The following is a 27,721-nucleotide window of genomic DNA, read 5'->3' on the forward strand; positions in this document are numbered from 1 at the left end:
CCCCCAGATGTGATGCAATCTCTCCACCACCGCATCCACTCCAGGACAATCCGAGGATTCCACCTGACCGGAGGAAAATCGAGGGTGAAACCCCGAATTACAGAAAAACGGGGACACCAAGGTGGAAGAGCTGGCCCGATTATTGAGGGCGAACTCTGCCAATGGCAAAAAAGCAACCCAATCATCCTGGTCAGCAGAGACAAAACACCTCAGATATGTCTCCAGGGTCTGATTAGTCCGCTCGGTCTGGCCATTAGTCTGAGGGTGAAAAGCAGATGAAAAAGACAAATCTATGCCCATCCTAGCACAGAATGCCCGCCAAAATCTAGACACAAATTGGGTACCTCTGTCAGAAACAATATTCTCAGGAATACCGTGCAATCGGACAACATTCTGAAAAAACAGAGGAACCAACTCAGAAGAAGAAGGCAACTTGGGCAGAGGAACCAAATGGACCATTTTAGAGAAACGGTCACAGACCACCCAGATGACAGACATCTTCTGGGAAACAGGCAGATCTGAAATAAAATCCATCGAGATGTGTGTCCAAGGCCTCTTAGGAATAGGCAAGGGCAACAACAGTCCGCTAGCCCGAGAACTACAAGACTTGGCCCGAGCACAAACATCACATGACTGCACAAAGACTCGCACATCTCGTGACAGGGAAGGCCACCAGAAGGATCTTGCCACCAAATCCCTGGTACCAAAAATTCCGGGATGACCTGCCAATGCAGAAGAATGTACCTCAGAGATGACTCTGCTGGTCCAATCATCCGGAACAAACAGTCTATCAGGCGGACAACGATCCGGTCTATCCGCCTGAAACTCTTGCAAGGACCGCCGCAGATCAGGAGAAACGGCCGACAAAATTACTCCCTCCCTAAGGATACCTGTGGGTTCAGAATTACCAGGAGAGTCCGGGTCAAAACTCCTAGAAAGGGCATCTGCCTTAACATTCTTAGAACCCGGTAGGTATGACACCACAAAATTAAAGCGAGAAAAAAATAAAGACCAGCGCGCCTGTCTAGGATTCAGGCGTCTGGCAGTCTCAAGATAAATCAAATTTTTGTGGTCAGTCAATACCACCACCTGATGCCTAGCCCCCTCGAGCCAATGGCGCCACTCCTCAAACGCCCACTTCATGGCCAAAAGCTCCCGATTCCCAACATCATAATTCCGCTCTGCGGGCGAAAATTTGCGAGAAAAGAAGGCACAAGGCCTAATGACGGAGCAGTCGGAACCTTTCTGCGACAACACTGCCCCAGCTCCGATCTCCGAAGCGTCAACCTCAACCTGAAAAGGCAGATTCACATCAGGCTGACGCAACACAGGGGCAGAGGCAAAACGGCGCTTAAGCTCCTGAAAGGCCTCTACAGCATGAGGGGACCAATTAGCAACATCAGCGCCTTGTCTGGTCAAATCAGTCAGTGGTTTAACGACATCCGAAAAACCAGCAATAAATCGGCGGTAAAAGTTGGCAAAGCCCAAAAATCTCTGAAGACCCTTAAGAGAGGAGGGCTGAGTCCAGTCACAAATAGCTTGCACCTTGACGGGATCCATCTCAATGGAAGAGGGAGAAAAAATATACCCCAAAAAGGAAATTTTCTGGACCCCAAAAACGCACTTAGACCCCTTCACACATAAAGAATTAGACCGCAGAACCTGAAAAACTCTCCTGACCTGCTGGACATGAGAGTCCCAGTCATCAGAAAAAATCAGAATATCATCCAGATATATTATCATAAATTTATCCAGAAAATCGCGGAAAATATCATGCATAAAAGACTGGAAAACTGAAGGGGCATTAGAAAGACCGAAAGGCATGACCAAATACTCAAAGTGGCCCTCGGGCGTATTAAATGCGGTCTTCCACTCATCCCCCTGCCTGATCCGCACCAAATTATACGCCCCACGAAGATCAATTTTAGAGAACCACTTAGCACCCTCTATACGAGCAAACAAATCAGTAAGCAATGGCAATGGGTATTGATACTTAACAGTGATCTTATTCAGAAGCCGATAATCAATACATGGTCTCAAAGAGCCGTCTTTTTTTGAGACAAAGAAAAACCCAGCTCCCAAGGGAGAAGAAGATGGACGAATATGTCCCTTTTCCAAAGACTCCTTTATATATTCCCGCATAGCAGCATGTTCCGGCACAGACAGATTAAACAAACGACCCTTGGGATATTTACAACCCGGTATCAAATCTATGGCACAATCGCACTCACGGTGCGGAGGTAACGACCCAAGCTTGGGTTCGTCAAAGACATCTTGATAATCAGAGAGGAACTCAGGGACTTCAGAGGGAATGGACGACGAAATAGAAACCAAAGGTAAGTCCCCATGAATACCCTTACATCCCCAGCTCAACACAGACATTGCTCTCCAGTCCAAGACTGGGTTGTGAGACTGCAACCATGGCAATCCCAGAACCAAATCGTCATGTAAATTATACAGCACCAGGAAACGAATAATCTCCTGGTGATCCGGATTGATACGCATGGTTACTTGTGTCCAGTATTGTGGTTTATTATTAGCCAATGGGGTGGAGTCAATCCCCTTCAGAGGAATAAGAGTCTCCAAAGGCTCTAAATCAAAACCACAACGATTGGCAAAGGACCAATCCATAAGACTCAGAGCGGCGCCAGAGTCAACATAGGCGTCCGTGGCAATGGATGACAAAGAGCAAATCAGGGTTACAGACAAAATAAACTTAGACTGAATGGTGCCAATGGAAACAGACTTATCAAGCTTCTTTGTACGCCTAGAGCATGCTGATATAACATGAGTAGAATCCCCACAATAGAAACACAATCCATTCTTCCGTCTAAAATTCTGTCGCTCGCTCCTGGACAGAATTCTATCACACTGCATACTTTCTGGCGTCTTTTCCATAGACACCGCCAGATGGTGCACCGGTTTGCGCTCCCGCAGACGCCTATCAATCTGAATAGCCATTGTCATGGACTCATTCAGACCTGCAGGCACAGGGAACCCCACCATAACATCCTTAACGGCATCAGAGAGACCTTCTCTGAAAGTTGCCGCCAAGGCGCACTCATTCCACTGAGTAAGCACAGACCATTTACGGAATTTTTGGCAGAAAACTTCAGCTTCGTCTTGCCCCTGAGATAGTGCCATCAAAGTTTTTTCTGCCTGAAGTTCCAAATGAGGTTCCTCATAAAGCAAGCCCAAGGCCAGAAAAAACGCATCCACATCGCGTAACGCAGGATCCCCTGCTGGCAATGAGAAGGCCCAATCTTGAGGGTCACCCCTGAGCAAGGAAATCACAATCCTAACCTGCTGAGCAGGGTCTCCAGCTGAACGAGACTTCAGGGACAAATAAAGTTTACAATTATTTCGGAAATTCTGGAAGCTAGCTCTATTCCCTGTGAAGAACTCCGGCAAAGGAATTCTCGGCTCAGATACCGGAGCATGTACCACAAAATCTTGTAAATTTTGTACTTTCGTGATGAGATTATTCAAACCCGCAGTTACACTCTGGAGATCCATTATTGTCAGGTGCACACAGAGCCATACAGAGATTAGGAGGAGAGAGAGAAAAAAGACTGCAGCAAGGCAGACTGGAGGAAAAAAAAAAAAAAAAAAATTCCAGCAGACTTCTTATAACTCTCCTTTCTCAACCTGGGTCTTTAACACTTTATGGGCCGGTCAAACTGTCATGATCTCTGCAGGCAGAGATCATAGCAAGCCTATAGAGGGACAAGCTCTCGGAAGATGGAACTATACTGACCATGAACTAAGCCTGCCGCGCAACTAGAAATAGCCAGGTAGCATTTCCTATTTATCGCTAGATGCCCAGCTCTGGCCTAAGACCTAAATAGCTAGCAGAGGGAAATATAAGACCTGGCTCACCTCTAGAGAAATATTCCAAAGAAGACAGTAGCCCCCCACATATAATGACGGTGAGTTCAGATGAAACAACAAACGCAGCAGGAAAATAGTCTTAGCAAATTTGAGGTCCGCTTACTAGATAGCAGAAGACAGATAGTATACTTTCATGGTCAGCAGAAAAACACTAACAAAACACCATCCAGAGATTACCTTAAACTCTGGCATTAACTCATAACGCCAGAGTAGCAATCCCTGATCAACGAGAGCTTTCCAGACACAGTAACAAAACTTCAGCTGTGAACTGGAACAAATAGGCAAACAAAACATGGACAAAAGTCCAACTTATCTAGTAGTAGTCTAGAAGCAGGAACAAGCACTGAGAGGCATCAGATAACATTGTTGACCGGCAAGAAACCACCAGAGAAATGAGCTTAAATAGCGACACCCACTACTGATGGAACCAGGTGAAACAGGAAAGAGGATGACAAGTCCAATTCCACAAGCGGCCACCGGGGGAGCCCAGAATCCAAATTCACAACAGAAGGCATTAAAGCTATAGACTGGCCCACCCTTTCCGCAGACCTGAATCCAACTGAGCACATCTGGGACATCATGTCTCACTCCATCCCCCAACGTCATGTTGCACAAGACTGTCCAGGAGTTGGCTGATGCTTTAGTCCAGGTCTGGGAGGAGATCCCTCAGGAGACCATTCACCGCCTCATCAGGAGCATGCCCAGGCGTTGTACAGTAGGGAGGTCATACAGGCACGTGGAAGCCACACACAATACTGAGCATCTTTTCCTTGTCATGAGACATTTCCACTGAAGATGGATCAGCTGTAATTTGATTTTCCACTTTGATTCTGAGTATCATTCCAAATCCAGACCTCCATGGGATATTCATTTTGATTAACATTGATAATTGTTATGTTCTATTGTTCTGAACACATTCCACGTTGCTGGAACTCTGATACTGAGAAGGAGGCACCTAAGCCAAAGGCTCTGCCGAGAACCAGCTGACGGTACTGGAACCTGGATGGGTAGCAGAAGGTACCCATTAAAAAAAAGTAACAAGGCCGCAAGCCGGCGGCAGTTACCGAAACCCACAGTCCTACAGGGGGTGCATGTCCTATTGGCACTACGGAACCAGCCTTCATTGCCAGATCCCGCAGCCCACATAGGAAGCACCTAAACTGCAGGCACCATAGAGTCGGCTAACCCGACCGCAACACGACAGGACAACGTATTGGAGTCAAATTGATGTTGACACTACCCGGAAACAGCTGACGTGCTGGAACCAGGCTGGGCCGGAGGGAGTACCAGTGCCAAAGACACTGCCGGGAACCAGCTGACAGTACTGGAACCCGGTTACTAAGCAGGAGGTACCTGTGCCCGAAAGCACTACCAAAGACCAGCAGACATTACTGGAACTTGGATACAGAGAAGGAGGCACCTAAGCCAAAGGTTCTGCCGAGAACCAGCTGACGGTACTGGAACCCGGATGGGTAGCAGAAGGTACCCATGAAAAAAAGTGGCAAGGCAGTGAGCCGGCCACAGTTACTGAAACCCACAGTCCTACAGGGGGTGCGTGTCATATTGGCACTACGGAATCAGCCTTCATTGCCAGATCCCGCAGCCCACATAAGAAGCACCTAAACTGCAGGCACTATAGAGTTGGCTAACCCGACCGCAACATGACAGAACAACGGATTGGTGGCAAAGTGACTTTGACACTGCCCAGAAACATCTGGCGTGCTGGAACCAGACTGGGCAGGAGGGAGTACCCATGCCAAAGACACTGCCGAGAACCAGATGGCGGTGCTGGAACCCAGATGGGTAGCAGAAGCTGCAAGAGCCAATGGAACTACCGAGGACCAGCTGACGGTACTGGAACCCGGTTACTAAGAAGGAGGTACCCGTGCCAGAAAGCACTACCAAGGACAAGCAGGCGTTGCTGGAACTCGGATACCGAGAAGGAGGCACCTAATCCAAAGGCACTGCCGAGAACCAGCTGATGGTACTGGAACCCGGAGGGGCAGCAGAAGGAACAAGAGCCAATGGCACTACCGAGGACCAGCTGACGGTACTGGAACCCGGTTACTAAGCAGGAGGTACCTGTGCTAGAAAGCACTACCAAGGACCAGCAGACATTGCTGGAACTTGGATACTGACAAGGGGGCACCTAAGCCAAAGGCACTGCTGAGAACCAGCTGGCGGTCCTGGAACCTGGATGGGTAGCTGAAGGTACCCATGAAAAAAAAAGTTTCAAAGCTGCGAGCCGGCCGCAGTTACCGAAACCCAAAGTCTAACAGGGGGTGCGTGTCCTATTGGCACTACGGAACCAGCATTCATTGCCAGATCCCGCAGCCCACATAGGAAGCACCTAAACTGCAGGCACCATAGAGTCGGCTAACTCGACCGCAACACGACAGGACAACGTATTGGAGGCAAAGTGACGTTGACACTACCCGGAAACAGCTGGCATGCTGGAACCAGGCTGGGCAGGAGGGAGTACCCGTGCCAAAGACACTGCTGGGAAACAGCAGGCGGTGCTGGAACCCAGGGTAAATACTCAAAACAGTGGAGGCAGAGGCGGAATTGGAGCAAGTTTAAAGGGAACCTGTCACCCCAAAAATCTATGGTGAGGTAAGCTCACCATCATCAGGGGCTTATCTACAGCATTCTGTTATGCTGTAGATAAGCCCCCGATGTTACCTGAAAGAAGAGAAAAAGACATTATATTTAACTCACCCAGGGGCGTTCCTGCTGCGGTCCGGGTCCGATGGGTGTTTCAGGTATGGTCCTGGGCCTCCCATCTTCATTCCATGATGTCTTCTTCTGGTCTTCATGCCGCAGCTCCGGCGCAGGCGTACTTTGTCTGCCCTGTTGAGGGTAGAGCAAAGTACAGCAGTGCGCAGGCGCCGAGAAAGGTCAAAGAGGCCTAATCTAACGTCTTTTTCTCCTCTTTCAGGTAACATCGGGGGCTTATCTACAGCATTCTGTAATGCTGTAGATAAGCCCATGATGATGGTGAGCTTACCTCACCATCGATTTAGGGGGTGACAGGTTCCCTTTAAAATCAGTAGCACTGTGAAGGTGGACACAGCACTAGAAATTGCCATACACACAGCTGGGGAACAGCTGATGTTACTGAACCCCAATAATACCGGAGCAAGTGTTGACTGTGCAGATGGCACTTCTGAGCAGCAACTGGCGGTGTTGGAGCCCAGGGTCAATCAGAGCAACAGAGTGCAGGCAGAGCAGGAGAAATTGCCGTACACACAGCAGGGGAACAGCTGACGTTACTGAACCCCAATAACACGGCAGCAAGTGCTGACTGTGCAGACGGCACATCTGAGCAGCAACTGGTGGTGTTGGAGCCCAGGGTCAGTCAGAGCAACAGAGTGCAGGCAGAGCAGGAGAAATTGCCGTACACACAGCTGGGGAACAGCTGACATTACTGAACCCCAATAACACGGCAGCAAGTGTTGACTGTGTGGACAGCACTTTCGAGCAGCAACTGGTGGTGTTGGAGCCCAGAGTCAAGTTTAATATCAGTAGATTTTCAAATGTGGACAGAGCAGGAGACATTGCCGGACACACAGCATGGGATCAGCTGACGTTACTGAACCCCAATAACACGGCAGCAAGTGTTCACTGTGCGGACAGCACTTCCGAGCAGCAACTGGTGGTGTTGGAGCCCAGGGTCAATCATAGAAATTTAGTGCAGGCTGAGGCCTAATTGGAGCAAGTTTAATATCTATCTTAGTAGTGTGACTGTGGACAGAGCAGGAGACATTGCCGGACACACAGCTGGGGATCAGCTGACGTTACTGAACCCCAATAACACCGGAGCAAGTGTTGACTGTGCGGACAGCACTTCTGAGCAGCAACTGGCGGTGTTGGAGCCCAGGGTCAAGTTTAATATCAGTAGTTTTTCGAATGTGGACAGAGCAGGATACATTGCGGGACACACAGCAGGGGATCAGCTGATGTTACTGAAACCCAATAACACGGCAGCAAGTGTTCACTGTGTGGACAGCACTTCTGAGCAGCAACTGGCGATGTTGAAGACCAGAGTACATACTCAAAACAGAGTGGAGGCAGAGGCGTAATTGGAGCAAGTTTAAAGGGAACCTGTCACCCCCAAAATCAATGGTGAGGTAAGCTCACCATCATCAGGGGCTTATCTACAGCATTGTCTAATGCTGTAGATAAGCCCTCAATGTTACCTAAAAGAGGAGAAAAAGACGTTAGATTAAACTCACCCAGGGGCATTCCTGCTGCGGTCCGGGTTCGATGGGTGTCTCAGGTCTGTTCCGGAGCCTCCCATCCTCATTCCATGACATCCTCTTGTGGTCTTCACGCTGCAGCTTTGGCGCAGCCGTACTTTGCCTGCCGTGTTGAGGGCACAGCAAAGTACTGGATTGAGCATGCGCCAGGCCTCTATGACCTTTTCCAGCATATGCGCAATGCAGTACTTTGCTCTGCCCTCAACAGGGCAGACAAAGTACGCCTGTGCCAGAGCTGCGGCGTGAAGACCAGAAGAGGACATCATGGAATGAAGATGGGAGGCCCCGGACCGGACCTGAGACACCCATCGGACCCGGACCGCAGCGGGAACGCCCCTGGGTGAGTATGATCTAACGTATTTTTCTCCCCTTTCAGGTAACATCGGGGGCTTATCTAGAGCATTCTGTAATGCTGCAGATAAGCCCCTGATGATGGTGAGCTTACCTCACCATCGATTTTGGGGTGACATGTTCCCTTTACAATCACTAGTAGTGTGAATGTGGACACAGCAGGAGAAATTGCCGGATATACAGCAGGGGATTAGCTGACGTTACTGAAACCCAATAACATGGCAGCAAGTGTTGCCTGTGCAGACGGCACTTCTGAGCAGCAACTGGCAGTGTTGGAGCCCAGGGATTACAGTTCAGGTGGTAGAAACATGAACACAACTGGAGACGTGGATACTGTTGCCAACCAATTATTTAATCTGGAGGAGGAGTGGCAAATTCCTGCGAGATCCAGGCCTTGTTCATTTTCAGAAAAGTAAGCCGGTCAACGTTATCGGAGGATAGTCGCATGCGACGGTCTGTTAGTACACCACCAGCAGCACTAAAGACGCGTTCTGATAATACACTAACAGAAGGGCAAGCCAGCACCTCCAATGCATACTGGCTAAGCTATGGCCATGTATCTAGCTTAGAGACCCAAAACTTGAAGGGGGAAGAGCCGTCTGGGAGTACACTGAGAGGGCAAGACATGTAGTCTGTCACCATCTGACGGAAACTTTGCCTCCTGGTGACTGGAGCCGTATGTTATGGTGTAGACAGTTGTGGCGGGCACACAAAACTTTGCCACATTTGGGCCATACAGGTCTTGCCTTGTGCTGAGGCGCTGCTTCTGCTCCCTCTTTCTGCAGAGCTTCCTCCACTGCCTCGACGCACTGAGCTCCTTTGTAAAGCACTAGCAGCACTGCTCTCGGGTGGAAGGGAGAACATGATGGAATGCACCAGTGCATCCTGGTAGTCCTGCATTTTACGCTCCCGGTTCAATGGTGTTATGAGGGTTTGTAAGTTGTCCCGGTAGAGAGGATCTAGGAGGGTGGACACCCAATAATCAGCCGTGTTGCGAATGTGGGCGATGCGGCGGTCGTTTCTCAGGCACTGCAGCATGAACTCAACCATGTGCTGCAGACTGCCAACTGGCCAAGAAACGCTGTCCCCTGCTTGAGGCATCATCTCTGCCTGCTCTGCATCAGCCCACCCTCACTCTACATACTGACTACTAGAGCATTGTGTACCTCGCTCCTCTGGACAGATGTCTTCCACCTCCTTCTCCTCATCCTCCTCACAAAGAGTCCCCAGCCTAGGTCTTTGTGAGGAACCACATTGCGCAGAGTGTCCAGAAGCAGATGGCATTTCTGACTCCTCATCCCCCACCTCTTCCGAAACCTCATCCCTTATTGCTTGCAGTCTTTTTTCAAGCAGGCAGAAAAGGGGGATAGTCATGCTGACTAGTGCATTATCTGGACTCGCCATCCACGTGGAATCATCGAAGGCACGCAAAACGTGGCAGATGTCCTTCACAGAGGCCCACTCGGTGATGGCGAAGTGTGAACGGCGCGCACTGCGACTTGTTTGCTCCTAATGCAGCTGGTACTCCATTACTGCTGCCTGATGCTCACACAACCGCTCCAACAAATGTAACGTTGAATTCCACCTGGTAGGTAGGTCACATATGATGCGATGTTCCGGAAGGCAGAGTCGGCACTGGAGAGCTGCAAGGCGCGATTTTGCCATGCTGGAACGCCGCAAGTGAGCGCACTCTAGGCGGACCTTGTGCAGCAGTTCATCAAGATCCAGATAGTCCCTCAAAAATCTCTGCATAACCAAATTGAGCACATGTGCCAGACATGGGATGTGAGTGAGGTTGCCTAGGCCCAGAGCTGCCACCAGATTTCGACCATTGTCACACACTACCTTGCCTGGCTGGAGATTAGCTGGCACAAACCACACGTCGCTCTGCTGCTTGATGGCATTCCAGAGCTTCTGTGCTGTGTGGCTTCAATTCCCCAAAGAAATTAATTTCAGTACGGCCTGTTGACGTTTGGCCATGGCTGTGCTCATATCGGTCGTAACAGGTAAGCATTCACGGGTCAATGTGGAGGTAGACCGTGACGGCTCCTGCAGCGATGAATCAGAGGAACTGGAGTATGAGGAGGAGTCCATGTGTACAGACTGGATTCCTGCAATCCTTGGAGTTGGCAGAACACATACAGCGACACTCTCAAGATCTGTTCCCGGCTCCACAACATTTACCTAATGGGCAATGAGGGAAAGGTATCGTCCCTGTCCATGGTTACTGGTCCACGCATCGGTGGTCAGCTACTGACGGCGATTAGTAGCGCATGTTTAATTTTTCCCTCCACATGCTTTTGCAGGGCAGGGACGGCTTGTCTGCTGAAATAAAAGCGGCTGGGCACGTTGTATTGTGGGACTGCCAATGCCATGAAGTTACGGAAGGTGTCAGTCTCCACCAGCCTGAATGACAGCATTTCAAGGGACAGTAGTTTTGCAATGCCAGCATTCAGAGCCTGTGCTCGGGGGTGGTTTGCCGAGAATGGGCGCCTTTTCTCCCATGCCTGTGCTACCGATGGCTGTAGAGTGGCCTGGGAGTGTGAGGATGACAGGGAACATGGTGCTGTGGGTGGAATTACACTGTGTCTCTGTACAACTGTGCCAGAGGTTCTTCCATGGCGATCCTGTGAGGAAGCCGAACCAGCTGTGTGTGAGCTGGAGGAAGAGGCTACAACACCAGCTGAAAAGGTGGTAGATAGCGCTGTAGGTTGGCCTAGGCCTTCAGTGTGTGTTTGTAACTCCACCACGTGTTTGGTCCGCACATGTTTGTACATATTGGTGGTATTGAGGTTGCCGACACTTTTCCCTCTTTTGACTTTCTGATTACACAGCTTGCATTTGACAAAGCAAATGTCATCTGCAAGTGTGTCAAAAAAGGACCAGGCACTGCAAGTTTTGGGAGCGCCCACTTTGCTTTTTGGAATTTGCATGCTCCTAATGGGTGCCAAAGCAACCAAGTCTGCCCCCTCCCTCTCCCTCCTTTTTTGGCCGCTCGGGGAATCTCTTCCTCAGAACTGCTCCCACCACCTTCCTGTACCTCACGCCATGTTGGGTCAAGGACCTCATCATCTACACTACCCTCTTCAAACAACTGCTTCTCCTGGGTAGTTTCATCAGCACAGTACGCACCAGAACGTGGCACCTGAGTCTCATCATCAGATGGGTACTGAGGTGTGCTGATCATAGGCACTGGCCCACCTGCCTCTTCAGATTCAGAGAGACAAAACGGTTGTGCATCACTGCATACTACCTCTTCTTCAGATTCACGAATGCTGCTTGGCTGGCCCCCTCTTTCCAAGCCAAGAGATTCAGAGAACAGAAGTAGAGATGGCTCCTGTCCAGGGCTCTCTGACTGCCTGGGCAATTTGGCAGGTGTTGAAGAGACAGATGGGTGCTCTTCAGTGCTCAGGACCTGAGAGGATGTGGAACCAATTGAAGTCGATGCGTTAGCTGCCATCCATCCGACAACGGCTTCAATTTAGTCCTCCCGCAGCAGTGGGGTACGGCGATCTCCTAAAAAGCTGTGCATAAAGGACTGTTCCCTGGTAAAACTGGGGGATGCTGAGTCATTGGTGCCCACAGCAGGCACAGAATCCCCACGTCCTCTCCCTGCAGAAACTCCACGCCCACTCCCACGACCATGTGCCTTACTCCCTGCCTTCTTCATCTTGGTAGACTGATAAAGATAGGCAGAAAAGTACTAAGGGCTTAGTGTGCTTATTCCTGAACAGCTGCTAACAGGTATAAGAAACACTAATTTTTTAAAGTGTGGACTAGACTTTAATATGAGCTAATGTGGCCTACACAACTGTACAGTCGAGTGTTTGGTAAACTTTCTTTTACGTTTTTTTCTTCAAATAACGACACTGGATGTGCCCAAAGAGCAAAGATGTAAAACAGATTGTATCACAAACTTTTTGTACCTATTACAATGCAGGAAGGTAACCTACAATGCAATAGATGAGGCTCCAAAAAATAGGCTAAGACAAATCTGGCTGGGGCAGAAGGGCACAAGCCAGCAGAAAGGCTCCGCTATCGACTCCTATATAGTGTTTGCTACCAATGTAGATGGATACGGATGGAAGCACACTAATAGGAGAAATTCAGGAAAAATGAGCTGCACTAATGAAAAAATGGACAATGTATGAGGCAGTGACGCACGCTGAGCAGACTACAACCGGACGGTGGCTGCAGAACACACTACAGCATGAGCTGCACTCACACACAGAGACCTCTCAGACAGCCCTGAACAGTGCAGAGCACTGTGCACTAGCACTGCAAGGCTGCAGGAAGGCTCCTCTATCTACTCCTATATGGTGTTAGCAACCAATCTTGCTGGATACAAATGGAAGCACACTAATAGGAGAAATTCAGCACAGAGACCTCGCAGACCGCTGTGAACAGCGCTGCAAGGCAAAAGAAAGATTCTCACTAGGTATCACACAGCGGTTGCTAAAGTAGGCTGGGTAAAGCACAATAAAGCAAATCGCTATCTATAACTGTCCCTCAGAGTCAGAACAGCAGCGTCCTGTCCCTAAGTAAATTCACAGCAGAGTGAACCCAAAATGGCGGCGGCGGCTTTCATAGTGCATCATGACATCATTTCGGCAGCCAATCACAGCCATGCCAGTAGTTAACATGCCTACATGCCTAACAGGATGTGCCCACACTTCTTAGGATCCTCATTGGCTGAATAAAATGAAACTGGCTCACTGCACTATGGGAACTTCCGATTTCGGTATTCGATATTCAAAAAGTATCGGAATTCAGTATCAGAATTCCGATACCACGAGTATTGGCCGATACCCGATACTTGCAGTATCGCAATGCTCAACACTAGTAATAACCAATATTCAGATCAGTGATCACTTGTGGAAACACTGCACAAACTAGCTTGATTACTCAGTCAAACAAAAGTACTGTAAAGGTCAATGAATGTAATTAAAATATATTACCAGAAGTAAGAGTACAGAGCGCAGCTGTGGAATCACCTCAGTGTCCCTCCTCACCCCGACGCACATTTCGCATCCAGCTTCTTCCGGGGGCGTGTATTACACGAATATAATGGGGTTCTTATATTGCTCTGCACCAATGGGAGAAGAGTGAGTGGATGGTATCACCTGGTCATAAGATCTGATTGGTGCGCCAGATGCTTGCGGAGCATGAAGCTCCACAACACTTCCTCATTGTGTCGTCGCATCCGGGATCGAGCTCCCTGGAAAGCATGCTGGAACGCATGCAGTCCAGCGATGGAGCGCTCCTGAAAGGGTGTGAGGAAGGAGGGGAGCGCATGGCAACAATTTTGAGCCAAGCAGGCTGAGAACATGCCCACAGTGCAGAGAAAAGAAGTGTAAGGGACTAAATATAGGAAGAACTTAGATGCCGGCATCATAGATGATTATAAAACTTAACCTTCCACCTTTAAAGTATGTGAGCAGGAGACAATAAATAAGTGATCATAGTGACATTATTGTTCACCAATCAAAAATGCTGTTAAAGGGAAAGAACCCCCGATATACATATTCATAACAATAAATTGTTGAAATTAAAGCACAAAAGTGCCTGAGACAGTGTGTGATTTATGATTTATTAAAATCAGTGAAAAAGTGAAAGGGTGAAATAAACCCTTCAGTACGAAAGATAATATAATAGCACAGTATATATAAAGTGACATGGTGCTGTAGTGACATATATTATAACATAAACATATTATTATATTTTTAAGGAAAAGGAAATAGTAGTAAATACAGTGGATATGGAAAGTATTCATACCCCTTTTTCACTCTGTGTTTCATTACAACCATTTGGTAAATTCAAGAAAGTTCACTTTTTTCTCATTAATGTACACTCTGCACCCAATCTTGACTGAAAAAAACAGAAATGTAGTAATTTTTGCAAATTTATTACAAAAGAAAAAGTGAAATATCACATGGTCATAAGTATTTAGACCCTTTGCTCAGTATTGAGTAGAAGCACCCTTTTGAGCTAGTACAGCCATGAGTCTTCTCGGGAATGTTGCAACAAGTTTTTCACACCTGGATTTGGAGAGCCATTTTTCCTTGCAGATCCTCTCCAGTTCCATCAGGTTGGATGGTGAACGTTGGTGGACAGCCATTTTCAGGTCTCTACAGAGATGCTCAATTGGGTTTAGGTCAGGGCTCTGGCTGGGCCAGTCAAGAATGGTCACAGAGTTATTCTGAAGCCACTCCTTTGTTATTTTAGCAGTGTGCTTAGGGTCACTGTCTTGTTGGAAGGTGAACCTTCAGCCAAGTCTGAGGTCCAGAGCACTCTGTAAGAGGTTTTCACTCAGGATATCTCTGTACTTGGCCACATTCATGTTTCCTTCAATGACAACCAATCGTCCTGTCCCTGCAGCTGAAAAACACCCTCATAGCATGATGCTGCCACCACCTTGTTTCACTGTTGGGATTGTATTGAGCAGGTGATGAGCAGTGTCTGGTTTTCTCCGCACATACTGCTTAGAATTATCACCAAAAAGGTCTATCTTCGTCTCATCAGACCAGAGAATCATATTTGCTACTTAATGACCAAGCCAATTTTTACAACTCTGACCACTGTCATTTTATGTTTTTATAATTCTGGCTAAATCATAAAGTACCCCATAAAATAAATTTTATTATTAAATAATTAAACCCTTCGTGACATGCGCCGTACTAGTACTGCGCTGCCGGCACTGCATTTGTGCCAGCCGCTGTACTAGTACGGCGGCTCGATCACCGCGGTCTCGCGCTGAGCGCCGCGGTGATCGGGTGCGGGTGTCAGCTGTATATGACAGTTGACACCCCGCAGCAATGCCCACGATCGGCGCTATCGCCGATCGCGGGCATTTAACCCCTCTGATGCCGCTGTCAATAGTGACAGCGGCATAGAGGGGGATCGCGCAGGGACGGGTGCTCCCTGCGCTCTCCCACCGGAGCAGCGCGATGAGATCGCGCTGCTCAGTTGACCTGGAAGGAGTCCCCGGATCCAAGATGGCCACGGGACTCCTTCCGGGTCATGAAATGACCCTGCTTGCCGGCGTCTGCTGAGAATTCCTCATAGCAGGCGCCGGCAAGCCTCTGCAATGTGCCTGTCAGATCGGTGATCTGACAGAGTGCTGTGCACACTGTCAGATCACCAATCTGTGATGTCCCCCCCTGGGACAAAGTAAAAAAGTAAAAAAAAAAAAATTCCACATGTGTAAAAAAAAAAAAAAAATTCCTAAATAAAGAAAAGAAAAATTTTTTTTCCCATAAATACATTTATTTATCTAAATAAAAAAAAATCACACAATAAAAGTACACATATTTAGGATCGCCGCGTCCGTAACGACCCCACCTATAAAATAATTCCCTTCAGTGAACACCGTAAAAAAAAAAAAAAAAAAAAACGAGGCAAAAAACAACGCTTTATTCTCATACCGCCAAACAAAAAGTGGAATAACACGCGATCAAAAAGACGGATATAAATAACCATGGTACCACTGAAAACATCATCTTGTCCCACAAAAAAAAAGCCTCCATACAGCATCATCAGCAGAAAAATAAAAAAGTTATAGCTCTCAGAATAAAGCGATGCAAAAACAATTATTTTTTTATATAAAATAGTTTTTATTGTGTAAAAGCAGCAAAACATAAAAAAATTACATAAATGAGGTATCGCTGTAATCGTACTGACCCGAAGAATAAAACTGCTTTATCCTTTTTACCAAACGCGGAATGGTATAAACGCCCCCCCTAAAAGAATTTCAGGAATTTCTGGTTTTTGTTCATTCCGCCTCCCAAAAATCGGAATAAAAAGCGATCAAAAAATGTCATGTACCCGAAAATGGTACCAATAAAAACGTCAACTCGTCCCGCAAAAAACAATATCTCACATGACTCTGTGGACCAAAATATGGAAAAATTATAGCTCTCAAAATGTGGTGATGCAAAAACTATTTTTTGCAATAAAAAGCGTCTTTTAGTGTGTGATGGCTGCCAACCATAAAAATCCGCCCAAAAAACGCTATAAAAGTAAATCAAATCCCCCTTCATCACCCCCTTAGTTAGGGAAAAATAATAAAATTTTAAAAAATATATTTATTTCCATTTTCCAGTTAGGCTACTTTCACACTAGCGTCGGTACGGGGCCGTCGCGCTGCGTCAGCCCGACATACCGACGCATACTATGCAAGCGCCGCACAACGGGGGCAGCGGATGTTGTTTTTCCACGCATCCGCTGCCCCATTGTGAGGTGCGGGGAGGTGGGGGCGGAGTTCCAGCCGCGCATGCGCGGTCGGAAATGGTGGACCGTCGGCATAAAAAAAGTTACATGTAACGTTTTTTGCTGCCGGCGGTCCGCCACAACACGACGCAACCGTCGCACGACGCTTATGACGTGTGTCAATACGTCGCTAATGTTAGTCTATGGGGAAAAAACGCATCCTGCAGATGACTTTGCAGGATGCATTTTTTCGCCCAAACGACGCATTGCGACGTATGCAAAAAAACGCTAGTGTGAAAGTAGTGCTAGGGTTAGGACTAGGGTTAGGGCTAGGGTTAGGGTTGGGGTTAGGGCTAGGGTTAGGGCTGGGGTTAGGGTTGGGGTTAGGGTTTCAGTTAGAATTGGGGAGTTTTCACTGTTTAGGCACATCAGGGGCTCTCCAAACGCGACATGGCGTCCGATCTCAATTCCAGCCAATTCTGCTTTGAAAAACTAAAACAGTGCTCCTTCCCTTCCGAGTTCTCCTGTGCGCCCAAACAGTGGTTCCCCCCAACATATGGGGTATCAGCGTTCTCAGGACAAGTTGGACAACAACTTTTGGGGTCCAATTTGTCCTGTTACCCTTGGGAAAATAAAAACGTGGGGGCTAAAATATAATTTTTGTGGAAAAAAATATATTTTTTATTTTCGCGGCTCTGCGTTATAAACTGTAGTGAAACACTTTGGGGTTCAAAGTTCTCACAACACATCTAGATAAGTTCCCTGGGGGGTCTAGTTTCCAATATGGGGTCACTTGTGGGGGTTTCTACTGTTTAGGTACATCAGGGGCTCTGCAAATGCAACATGACACCTGCAGACCAATCCATCTAAGTCTGCAATTCAAACAGCGCTCCTTCCCTTCCGAGCTCTGCCGTGCGCACAAACAGTGGTTCCCCCCCATATATGGGGTATCAGCGTACTCAGGACAAATTGGACAACAAGTTTTGTTGTCCAATTTCTCCTGTTACCCTTGGGAAAATAAAAACGTGGGGGCTAAAATATAATTTTCGTGGAAAAAAAAATATTTTTTATTTTCACGGCTCTGCGTGATAAACTGTAGTGAAACACTTGTTGGTTCAAAGTTCTCACAACACATCTAGATAAGTTCCGTGGGGGGTCTAGTTTCCAATATGGGGTCACTTGTTGGGGGTTTCTACTGTTTAGGTACATCAGGGGCTCTGCAAATGCAACATGAAACCTGCAGACCAATCCATCTAAGTCTGCATTTCAAACGGCGCTCCTTCCCTTCCGAGCTCTGCCGTGCGCCCAAACAGTGGTTCCCCCCCACATATGGAATATCAGCGTACTCAGGACAAATTGGACAATAACTTTTGTGGTCCAATTTCTCCTGTTACCCTTGGGAAAAAAAAATGCGGGCTAAAACATCATTTTGTGGAAAGAAAAAATGATTTTTTAATTTTCACAGCGCTACATTCTAAACTTTAGTGAAACAATTGGGGGTTAAAAGTGCTCACCACACATCTAGATAAGTTCCTTAGGGGGTCTTCTTTCCAAAATGGTGTCACTTGTGGGGGTTTCCACTGTTTAGGCACATCAGGGGCTCTCCAAACACGACATGGGTTCCGATCTCAATTCCAGCCAATTTTGCATTGAAAAGTCAAATGGCGCTCCTTCCCTTCCGAGCTCTGCCATGCGCCCAAACAGTGGTTTATCCCCATATATGAAGTATCGGCGTACTCAGGACAAATTGCACAACATCTTTTGGGGTCCAATTTATCCTGCTACCCTTGGGAAAATAAAAAAATTGGGGCAAAAAGATAATTTTTTGTGAAAATGAATATTAATTTTTTTTTACGGCTCTACGTTATAAACTTCTGTGAAGCACTTGGAGGTTCAAAGTGCTCACCACACATCTAGATTAGTTCCTTAGAGGGTCTACTTTCCAAAATGGTGTCACTTGTGGGGGTTTCCACTGTTTAGGCACGTCAGGGGCTCTCCAAACACGACATGGGTTCCGATCTCAATTCCAGCCAATTTTGCATTGAAAAGTCAAATGGCGCTCCTTCCCTTCCGAGCTCTGCCATGTGCCCAATCAATGGTTTACCCCAACATGTGGGGTATCGGCGTACTCAGGACAAATTGTACAATGACTTTTTTGGTCCAATTTCTCCTGTTACCCTTGGTAAAATAAAACAAATTGGATCTGAAGTAAAAATTTTGTGAAAAAAAAGTTAAATGTTCAATTTTTTTTAAACATTCCAAAAATTCCTGTGAAGCACCTGAAGGGTTAATAAAATTTTTGAATGTGGTTTTGAGTACGTTGAGGGGTGCAGAATGGTGTCACTTTTGGGCATTTTCTGTCATATAGACCCCTCAAAGTCACTTCAAATGTGAGGTGGTCCGTAAAAAAAATGGTTTTGCAAATTTTGTTGCAAAAATGAGAAATCGCTGGTCAACTTTTAACCCTTATAACTCCCAACTGTTTCCAAAATTGTGCTGATGTAAAGCAGACATGTGGGAAATGTTGTTTATTAACTATATTATGAGATATAACTCTCTAATTTAAGCGCATAAAAACTAAAAGTTTGAAAATGGCTAAATTTTCATAATTTTCGACAAATTATTGTTTTTTTCACAAATAAATGCAAGTCATATCGAAGAAGTTTTACCACTATCATGAAGTACAATATGTCATGAGAAAACAGACTCAGAATCAGCAGGATCCGTTGAAGCGTTTTAGAGTTATGACCTCATAAAGTGACAGTGGTCAGAATTGTAAAAATTGGCCCTGTCACTTAGGTGAAAACAGGCTTTGGGGTGAAGGGGTTAAAATACCACCAACCTGTGGTAATACCATACAAACAAAAGACACCATGAAAATTTGGAATGGGGATGAGTATTCTACAATGAGCTTAACTGGTGCCTGCCTATCTGCGGGGGTTGGCGCCCTAGGGGAAGCGTTGTTGTTCCCCCGCTCCACGAAGGCTGGCCCTGGGGTCCCTAGATAAGCCCTAATACTCCAATTGGGTCCCTCTAACCAGACATATTGCTAAAAGTACCCCTAACCACTACACATAGATCACTCCTGTAATAAAGGAAAACTGATCCCCACGCCGTGCTAAAAAAACAATTAGAGAACATGTGAGAAGGCACAGGACGGCAATTAAATAGATGCAATACAAAGCCTAACAGTATTGTACACAGTGTACTGTCATAGATACCTAAATTTCGCACATCTTAGCTTTCCAATTCACCCAGATAATCATATGAACACTAGTGTACCACATCAAACAGTTAATGTCCTTTTATGCCATGTTATAAAGGTACTGCCTTAAGTACACTGATAAATCACAATCAAAGTTCGAGACAAGATAAAGTACTCATGTCAGACATAGCATGCCGTCCGCCTCTCATAAACACCGCCTCAGGCTTTATCTTGACCCGAACTTTGAGTGGCGTAAAAGGACATAAACTATTTGATGTGGTACATCATGATGTGGTTAGGGCGCTCAGGTTCTTTGTCATTTGTACACTTTTCTTTACCTTTTTTTAAATTTTTTATTATGTATCAATAAAGTTTAATCATTTTAGTTTATCATTCTGGTTCTCTTCATTTGGCCCTTTGGATAAGTCCGGAATTGTGTTTATTTATCTTTTGAAGTGCCAGCCACTATTTACCATTAGGACAACTTTTGTGTGTATTAAGCTATGTTTTTAGCCTTCTAAAAACATCTTCATAATTCAATAGGTGGTGCTATAGAGTTCACTTCCTCTTCCTCTCTGAAAAGGCAATTTTCATAGTCCATAATCAAGAAATTAGAAAACAATTGTCTATCTCACAAACTTTGTGCATTTTAAAAATTTTTTTGAAAACATTTGTTTTTTTAACACTACATTGTTGATACACCACCTGAATATAACTGTTAATTGCTAGCAGTTACCATTATATTTCCTCTAGCCAAATTGGTTGAGGTCACTTGGACATTAAGGGCTAGTTCACACGAACATATAAATCGGTGGAGTGCAATCCAATTAAAAAGAACAATATTATACTATGGGGCGGTGAAGATTTGCGGTTATTTTCTCATACCACTGAAGAGAACCTGAAGGGGTGCGACTAGATGCCTCACCAAGTCTGACCTCAGATGCATGGCAGATGACAATACAGTGATCTGAGGAGGGATGAGGGAGGCAAGACCAGGTGCTACACCAGGACTGACTTTGTGTGGATGTCAGCTGACCCCTAAGGAGCAAGAGGCAGGAAGGGCCAGGAATGCTAGACTAGGCATGTACTGGCCATGCCGGCTGGCATACAGGCAGGCAGTTATGGCTGATAGACAGATAGACAGGCATGTATGGTTAATTGACAGGCAAGAAGGTGGGCATGGCTGGTAAACACACAGGTGGGCATGACTGATAGACAGACAGACTGGCACAGCTGATAGGCAGGCGGGCATGACTGATATGCTGGCAGACAGATGCTGGCACGCACAGCAGGTACACAGACAGACAGACAGATATGACTGTTACACAGGTAGGCACTGCAGATGTGATATAAAGGGCAGGTATACTGGGATACGGGAACTTGGGACTTGAGTACTAGCAAGCATGTAAGGCTAAACTAACACATTTGTCAGGCACCTGCCATCAGGTGGAAGTACTGTAAATAATAAGCGTTTCCCAATTATTGGCTGGAGACACTTTAGGATGGCACGAATTGGCCCTTTAGAGGGCAGGACCGAGCATGCGCGTGCCCTAAGCACGGTGCCTGTGATCAGTGCATAGACCCCCTGGAAGTAGCAGCAGGTGACAGTGGAGGGAGTGCGGGGCAGCAGCAGTGAGTGAGTTGGCGTCTCTGCTGACGGAGGGTGGCAGATTGCAGAGACGCCGGCGTTACACCTTTCACATGATTTTTTTTTTACCAATTAGTGCTGTTGCACTGATTATGGAACAGTTTTTGTTTTTTTCTTAATTTCCCCTCCGTTCCAAAGTTATGGCCCCCAAAAATAAAGATGAAAATTTTGCCTTCAACCAACTGGGTATATTCCACAGAACCTCTCTGTGGGTGATGTTGTGTTTTGATTGACAGCAACATCGGCAAAAAAGTAAGCATGCTCAGAGAAGTTCTGTACTTTAACTCAGCTGACTGAAGGGAAAATTTGCACCCTTATTACTGAGGAGCACAACTTTGGAATGGATGGGCACAGAAGAAAAGTTGTCTTAGAATAAGTATAAGGCCACGTTCACATGTTCAGTATTTGCTCAGTATTTGTAAGCCAAAACCAGGAGTGGTACAAACAAAGGAAGAGTATAATGAAAAAACGTCACCACTTCGGTATTTATCACCCACTCCTGGTTTTGCCTTACAGATACTGAGGTAAAATACTGATCAAATACTGAACGTGTGCACGTGGCCTAACAGTGAAAATTAGAGAAGTCTAAATTGAAAATGCAGCGAAAAATCCTCTCTAAAATGAACATGTCAGCAGATTCATTCTGCTCAAACCATACATTCCAATGACCAGTGTGGTTATATGACCTTTGTGTACTTGGATACATGTATATTTTTTCATATCTTCAAACTTCTTATAATAAAACTCAACAAGATGTGATAATTACCTCTCCCTGATGTGAAGAGGTCCATAAATTGTCCAATATCCATCCTAAAATTAAATGAAGTTAATTTTTTGTAGAATTTATGATAAGACACAAGGCAATCTTTTGGATTTCGACACACATAGACAATCTGAAAGAAATAAGGAAATTCTTAAATGTGCTAACCTAAGCATTGCTTTTTTAATCAGCAATTAGAAAAGCAACTAAGAAGTAAAACACAGAATAGGCATCTGTTATACCCTTCCAGGCCAGGTATTTGCAATTTGTGACATTTTGCATTCATCTTTCTTCCATGGTTTTTTTTAAACTAGTATGCATTGTTCCATCTATGACCACAAAAACTCTGCTAAGCAACAAGGCTCGCTCACCCAAGTGAATAAATCGGACAAGTGCAATCAGATACAAATCAGAGAGCACAAGGCCCAGTGCAATATTATGTCACAGTGCACATATGTGATTTTCACAAGTTGATGCTCCATGTGAAAACAATCACAGGGCCGCGCTTAGTAACCAGATATTCACCCTGGTTACCATTGTAAAAGTTAAAAAAAAAAACAGTACATACTCACATTCTGATTTCTGTCACGTCCCCCGGAGTCCACAGGGTTAAAACTGCTTTCGGCAAGAGCGCTGCTATGCACGCGCTGCTGCCGAGAGCTTCCCTGCACTGAATGTGTCAGTGCCGGCCGTAAAGCAGAGCACAGCGGTGACGTCACCGCTGTTACTGCCGGCGCTGACACATTCAGTGCAGGGAAGCTCTCGGCAGCAGCGCGTGCATATTAGCAGCGCTCTTGCCAAAAGCAGTTTTAACCCTGTGGACGCCGGCGGGGGACGTGACAGACATCAGAATGTGAGTATGTAGTGTTTTTTTTTTAACTTTTACAATGGTAATCAGGGTAAATATCGGGTTACTAAGCGCGGCCCTGCACTTAGTAACCCAATGTTTACCCTGGTTACCCGGGTGCTGCAGGGGGACTTTGGCATCGTTGAAGACAGTTTCAACGATGCCGAAATCGTTCCCCTGATCGTTGGTCGCTGGAGAGAGCTGTCTGTGTGACAGCTCCCCAGCGACCACACAACGACTTACCAACGATCACGGCCAGGTCGTATCACTGGTCGTGATCGTTGGTAAGTTGTTTAGTGTAACGGTACCTTTACTGGGGTTACTTTGAGAAAAAATTGTTTTATTATCAAAATTAACATTAATGCCCCTTATAGGGACATATGAATGTTGCAGAAGCACTTGCCCAGCTTGGGATCTGCTTTTTTAGCTAGAGCAACGGGCAGTCATTAACAATGCCACAACCATGCATCACAATCATATGATTGCTTATTTACAGTGGGGAAAAAAAGGATTTAGTCAGTGACCAATTGTGCAAGTTCTCCCACTTAAAAAGATGAGAGAGGCCTGTAATTGACATCATAGCTAGACCACAACTATGAGAGTCAAAATGAGAAAACAAATCCAGAAATTCACCTTGTCTGATTTGGCAAGATTTATTTTGCAAATTATGGTGGTAAATAATTATTTGGTCACTTAAAAACATGCAAGATTTCTGGCTGTCACAGACCTGTAACTTCTTCTTTAAGAGGCTCCTCTGTCCTCCACTCATTACCTGTAGTAATGGCTACTGTTTGAACTTGTTATCAGTAAAGAAAGACACCTGTCCACAACCTCAAACAGTCACACCCCAAACTCCACTATGTTGAAGACCAAAGAGCTGTTGAAGGACACCAGAAACAAAATTGTAGCTCTGCACCAGGCTGACTGAATCTGCAATAGGCAAGCAGCTTGATGTGATGAAATGTGGGAGCATATAATAAGAAAATGGAAGACCTACAAGACCACTGAAAATCTCCCTCGATCTGGGGCTCTACGCAAGATCTCACCACGTGGGGTCAAAATGATCACACAAACAGTGAGCAAAAATCTCCGAAATACACGGGGGACCTAGTGAATGACCTGCATAGAACTGAGACCATTGTAACAAAGCTACCATCAGTAACACACTACGCCACCAGGGACTCAGATCTTGCAGTGCCAACAGGTCCCCCTGCTTAAGCCAGTACATGTCTGGTCCCATCTGAAGTTTGCTAGAGAGCATTTGGATTATCCAGAAGAGTATTGAGAGAATATCATATGGTCTGAAGAAACCAAAGTAGAACTGTTTGGTAGAAACAAAACTCGTCGTGTTTGGAGGAAACAGAAAGCGGAGTTGCATCCAAAGAACACCATATCTACTGTGAAGCATGGGGGTGGCAACATCATGCTTTGGGGCTGTTTCTCTACAACGGGACCAGGACAACTGATCCATGTATATGAAAGAATGAATAGGGCCATGTATTGTGAGATTTTGAGTACAAACCTCCTTCCACCAACAAGGGCATTTAAGGTGAAATGTGGATGGGTCTTTCAGCAAGATAATGATCCCAAGCACACCACCAGGTCAACGAAGGAGTGGCTTCATAAGAAGCATATCAAGGTCCTGGTGTGGCCTAGCCAGTCTCCAGATCTCAACCCCATAGAAAACCTTTGGAGGGAGTTGAAAGTCTGTGATGTCCAGCGACAGGTCCAAAACATCAGTGCTCTAGAGGAGATCTGCATGGAGGAATGAGCCAACATACCACCAACAGTGCGTGCTAACCTTGTGAAGACTTACAGAAAACATTTGACCACTGTCACTGCCAACAAATGATATATAACAAAATATGGAGATGAACTTTTGTTAATGACCAAATATTTATTTTCCACTATCTTTTGCAAAATAAAATTTGCCAAATCAGACAAGGTGATTTTCTGGATTTATTTTCTCATTTTGACTCCCAACACTCCTGGTTGGGTGTCCATCTGCTGGATTGGGTGTAGTGGAAGACCTGTCGGTCCCTATTATACTATCTATAGTGTGGTGAAATTGATGCCACTTTTGTGGTGTCTGCCAGTAGTTTTTGGAAATGCGAACACTCCTGGTTGGATGTCCATCTGCTCCATTGGGTGTAGTGGAAGACCTGTTAGTCCCTATTATACTATTTCTACTGTGGTGAAATTGATGCCACTTCTGCAGTACTGTAGTTATTCAATAATAAAATTAATTATCAAAAATACAAATTGCTTAATAATTGAGTGCACAGTGTATTTGTTATGCACAATGTCTCAAATACATTATATCCTTTCATTATAATTAGAAAAGCAATTTTACTTTTAACAATACTTATGGAATTTACTTTTCCTCTCTTGAGCTTCAGTTCACTTGGCATTAAATAATATGGCAGATGAGTTGTGAAAAGACGAGGAGATGGACGATTATTGAAGTTCACATTGGATATGTTATATTCAAGCCATGGCACTCTGGTCAAGTTGTTAATATGTTCCGTTCCATTCCGATGCCCTTCATTAAATATCAGAGATAGAATTTGCTGTGTCCACACTGTGCCTAGAACAATAGTTTATAATATTTATTTGAACAGTTTTCTATTAAAGAACATATAAATTTCCTTCTTAAGTAACTGGTCACTACAGAAACACACACAATATAAGTTTTCTTCAAAGAGATCCTCGGAGCTGATGAGAGCAGGTGTGACACAAGGATCCTTGAAGAAGGGACTCAAGATGACATGCTTCAGAAGGGACACATGGAAGGACTTGGATATCCATAAAGAGGCTGGCAGCTTCAACTTCCTTTCATTACCTTGCTTGAAGACTTCAAATTGACAAAGCGAGGACCTAACTTATAGGATGTGATTTTAAGATGAAAGTATTTAGAGGACAATCACACCTTATCTCAAGGAAGATAGCATAGTAGTTCCAAGCGTCTTGTCCGCATGTTTCTTCATATGCACAGATGATCCTTAGTAAGATCATCGGCTGCTGGTACACCAGAAGGGGTCAACACCAGAAAGGGAATTCCTGGATGCTGCCCAAAACCAATAAAGTAGAGAAAACTTGCAGAAGACTCACTTATCTGGTTGTTATATGAGAACTCTGCCCATTGTAACAGTTTGACCCAATCATCATGAGGCACGTTAGTGAAGTGCCTCAGGAAGTTGGCCATTATTTGGCTGAATCTCTCTACTGGTCTGTTGGATTGAGGGTTGTATGCAGAGGAGAAATCCAGGACAACGTTTGGAAGTTTACACAAAGCCCACAACAATCGACCCTGGATGTGAACTGGACACCTCGATGTGGCAAAGGAATCTGTGAAGATGTGCAAAATTAATTTCTCCACAAGTTCTGGAGTAGACAGAAGGCCTGGCAATAGGATGAAATGTGAAATCTTCCAGAAGTTCTCCACCACTACCCAAATGACAGAACAGCCCAAGGACACAGGAAGATCTGTAACAAAGTCCATAGCAATTTACTGCCAAGGATACTGGGACACCGGAAGTGGTAACCCAAACGGGAGTTGCCTAGCAGTCTTGTTACAGGAACAGGAAGGTGGAAACAAACTCTATGATTTAATTACGCATCATAGGCCACCAGTAGCCACGAGATATAAGCTGCAAAGTCTTTTTTCTGCCCAGCACGTCTGACCATGTTGGATGGATGCCCCCAATGCACAACTCGCCTCTTGTCTGAATCTGACACCAATGTCTTTTCTGGTGGGATTTGGGACAGGCTTACCATAGCCACAATAACAATCTTGGATGCTTTGATGATGATGAGTTGAGGATCTTTCTCTTGATCGGTGGGTAGGAAGGAGTGGGAAATTGCATCAGTTTTGATGTTCTTGTCAGTAGGCTGAAATTTTAGGATGAAATTAAAATATACAGTGCCTTGCGAAAGTATTCGGCCCCCTGGAAATGTTCAACCTTTTCCCACATATCATGCTTCAAACATAAAGATACCAAATGTAAATTTTTGGTGAAGAATCAACATCAAGTGGAACACAATTGTGAAGTTGAATGAAATGTATTGGTTATTTTACATTTTTGTGGAAATTCAAAAACTGAAAAGTGGGGCGTGCAATATTATTCAGCCCCTTTACTTTCAGCGCAGCAAACTCAATCCATAAGTTCATTGTGGATCTCTGAATGATCCAATGTTGTCCTAAATGCCTAATGATGATAAATATAATCCACCTGTGTGTAATCAAGTCTCTGTATAGATGCACCTGCTCTGTGATAGTCTCAGGGTTCTGTTTGAAGCACAGAGCATCATGAATACCAAGGAACACAACAGGCAGGTCCGTGATACTGTTGTGGAGAAGTTTAAAGCCGGATTTGGATACAAAATGATTTCCAAAACTTTAAACATCCCAAGGGGCACTGTGCAAGCTATCATATTGAAATGGAAGGAGAATCATACCACTGCAAATCTACCAAGACACGGCCGTCCCTCTAAACTTTCATCTCAAACAAGGAGAAGACTGATCAGAGATGCAGCCAAGAGGCCCATGATA

The 27,721-nt window shown here is 45.6% G+C and overlaps 1 protein-coding gene across 1 annotated transcript in view; it reads right to left on the reverse strand.

The window, feature by feature from the left end:
* The window catches only part of LOC143803933 (amine sulfotransferase-like), a 201,070-nt gene that overhangs the window by 171,416 nt on the left and 1,933 nt on the right, over positions 1-27,721 (reverse strand). The window contains exons 2-3 of the mRNA XM_077281691.1: positions 25,548-25,756; positions 22,329-22,455 (exon numbers count right to left, since the gene is read on the reverse strand). Of these exons, the coding sequence (XP_077137806.1) occupies positions 22,329-22,455; positions 25,548-25,756 (336 nt within the window). The remainder of the gene's footprint in view (positions 1-22,328; positions 22,456-25,547; positions 25,757-27,721) is intronic.

This window comes from Ranitomeya variabilis, chromosome 2 (genome assembly GCF_051348905.1).
Source record: "Ranitomeya variabilis isolate aRanVar5 chromosome 2, aRanVar5.hap1, whole genome shotgun sequence".
Taxonomy (NCBI): Eukaryota; Metazoa; Chordata; class Amphibia; order Anura; family Dendrobatidae; genus Ranitomeya; species Ranitomeya variabilis.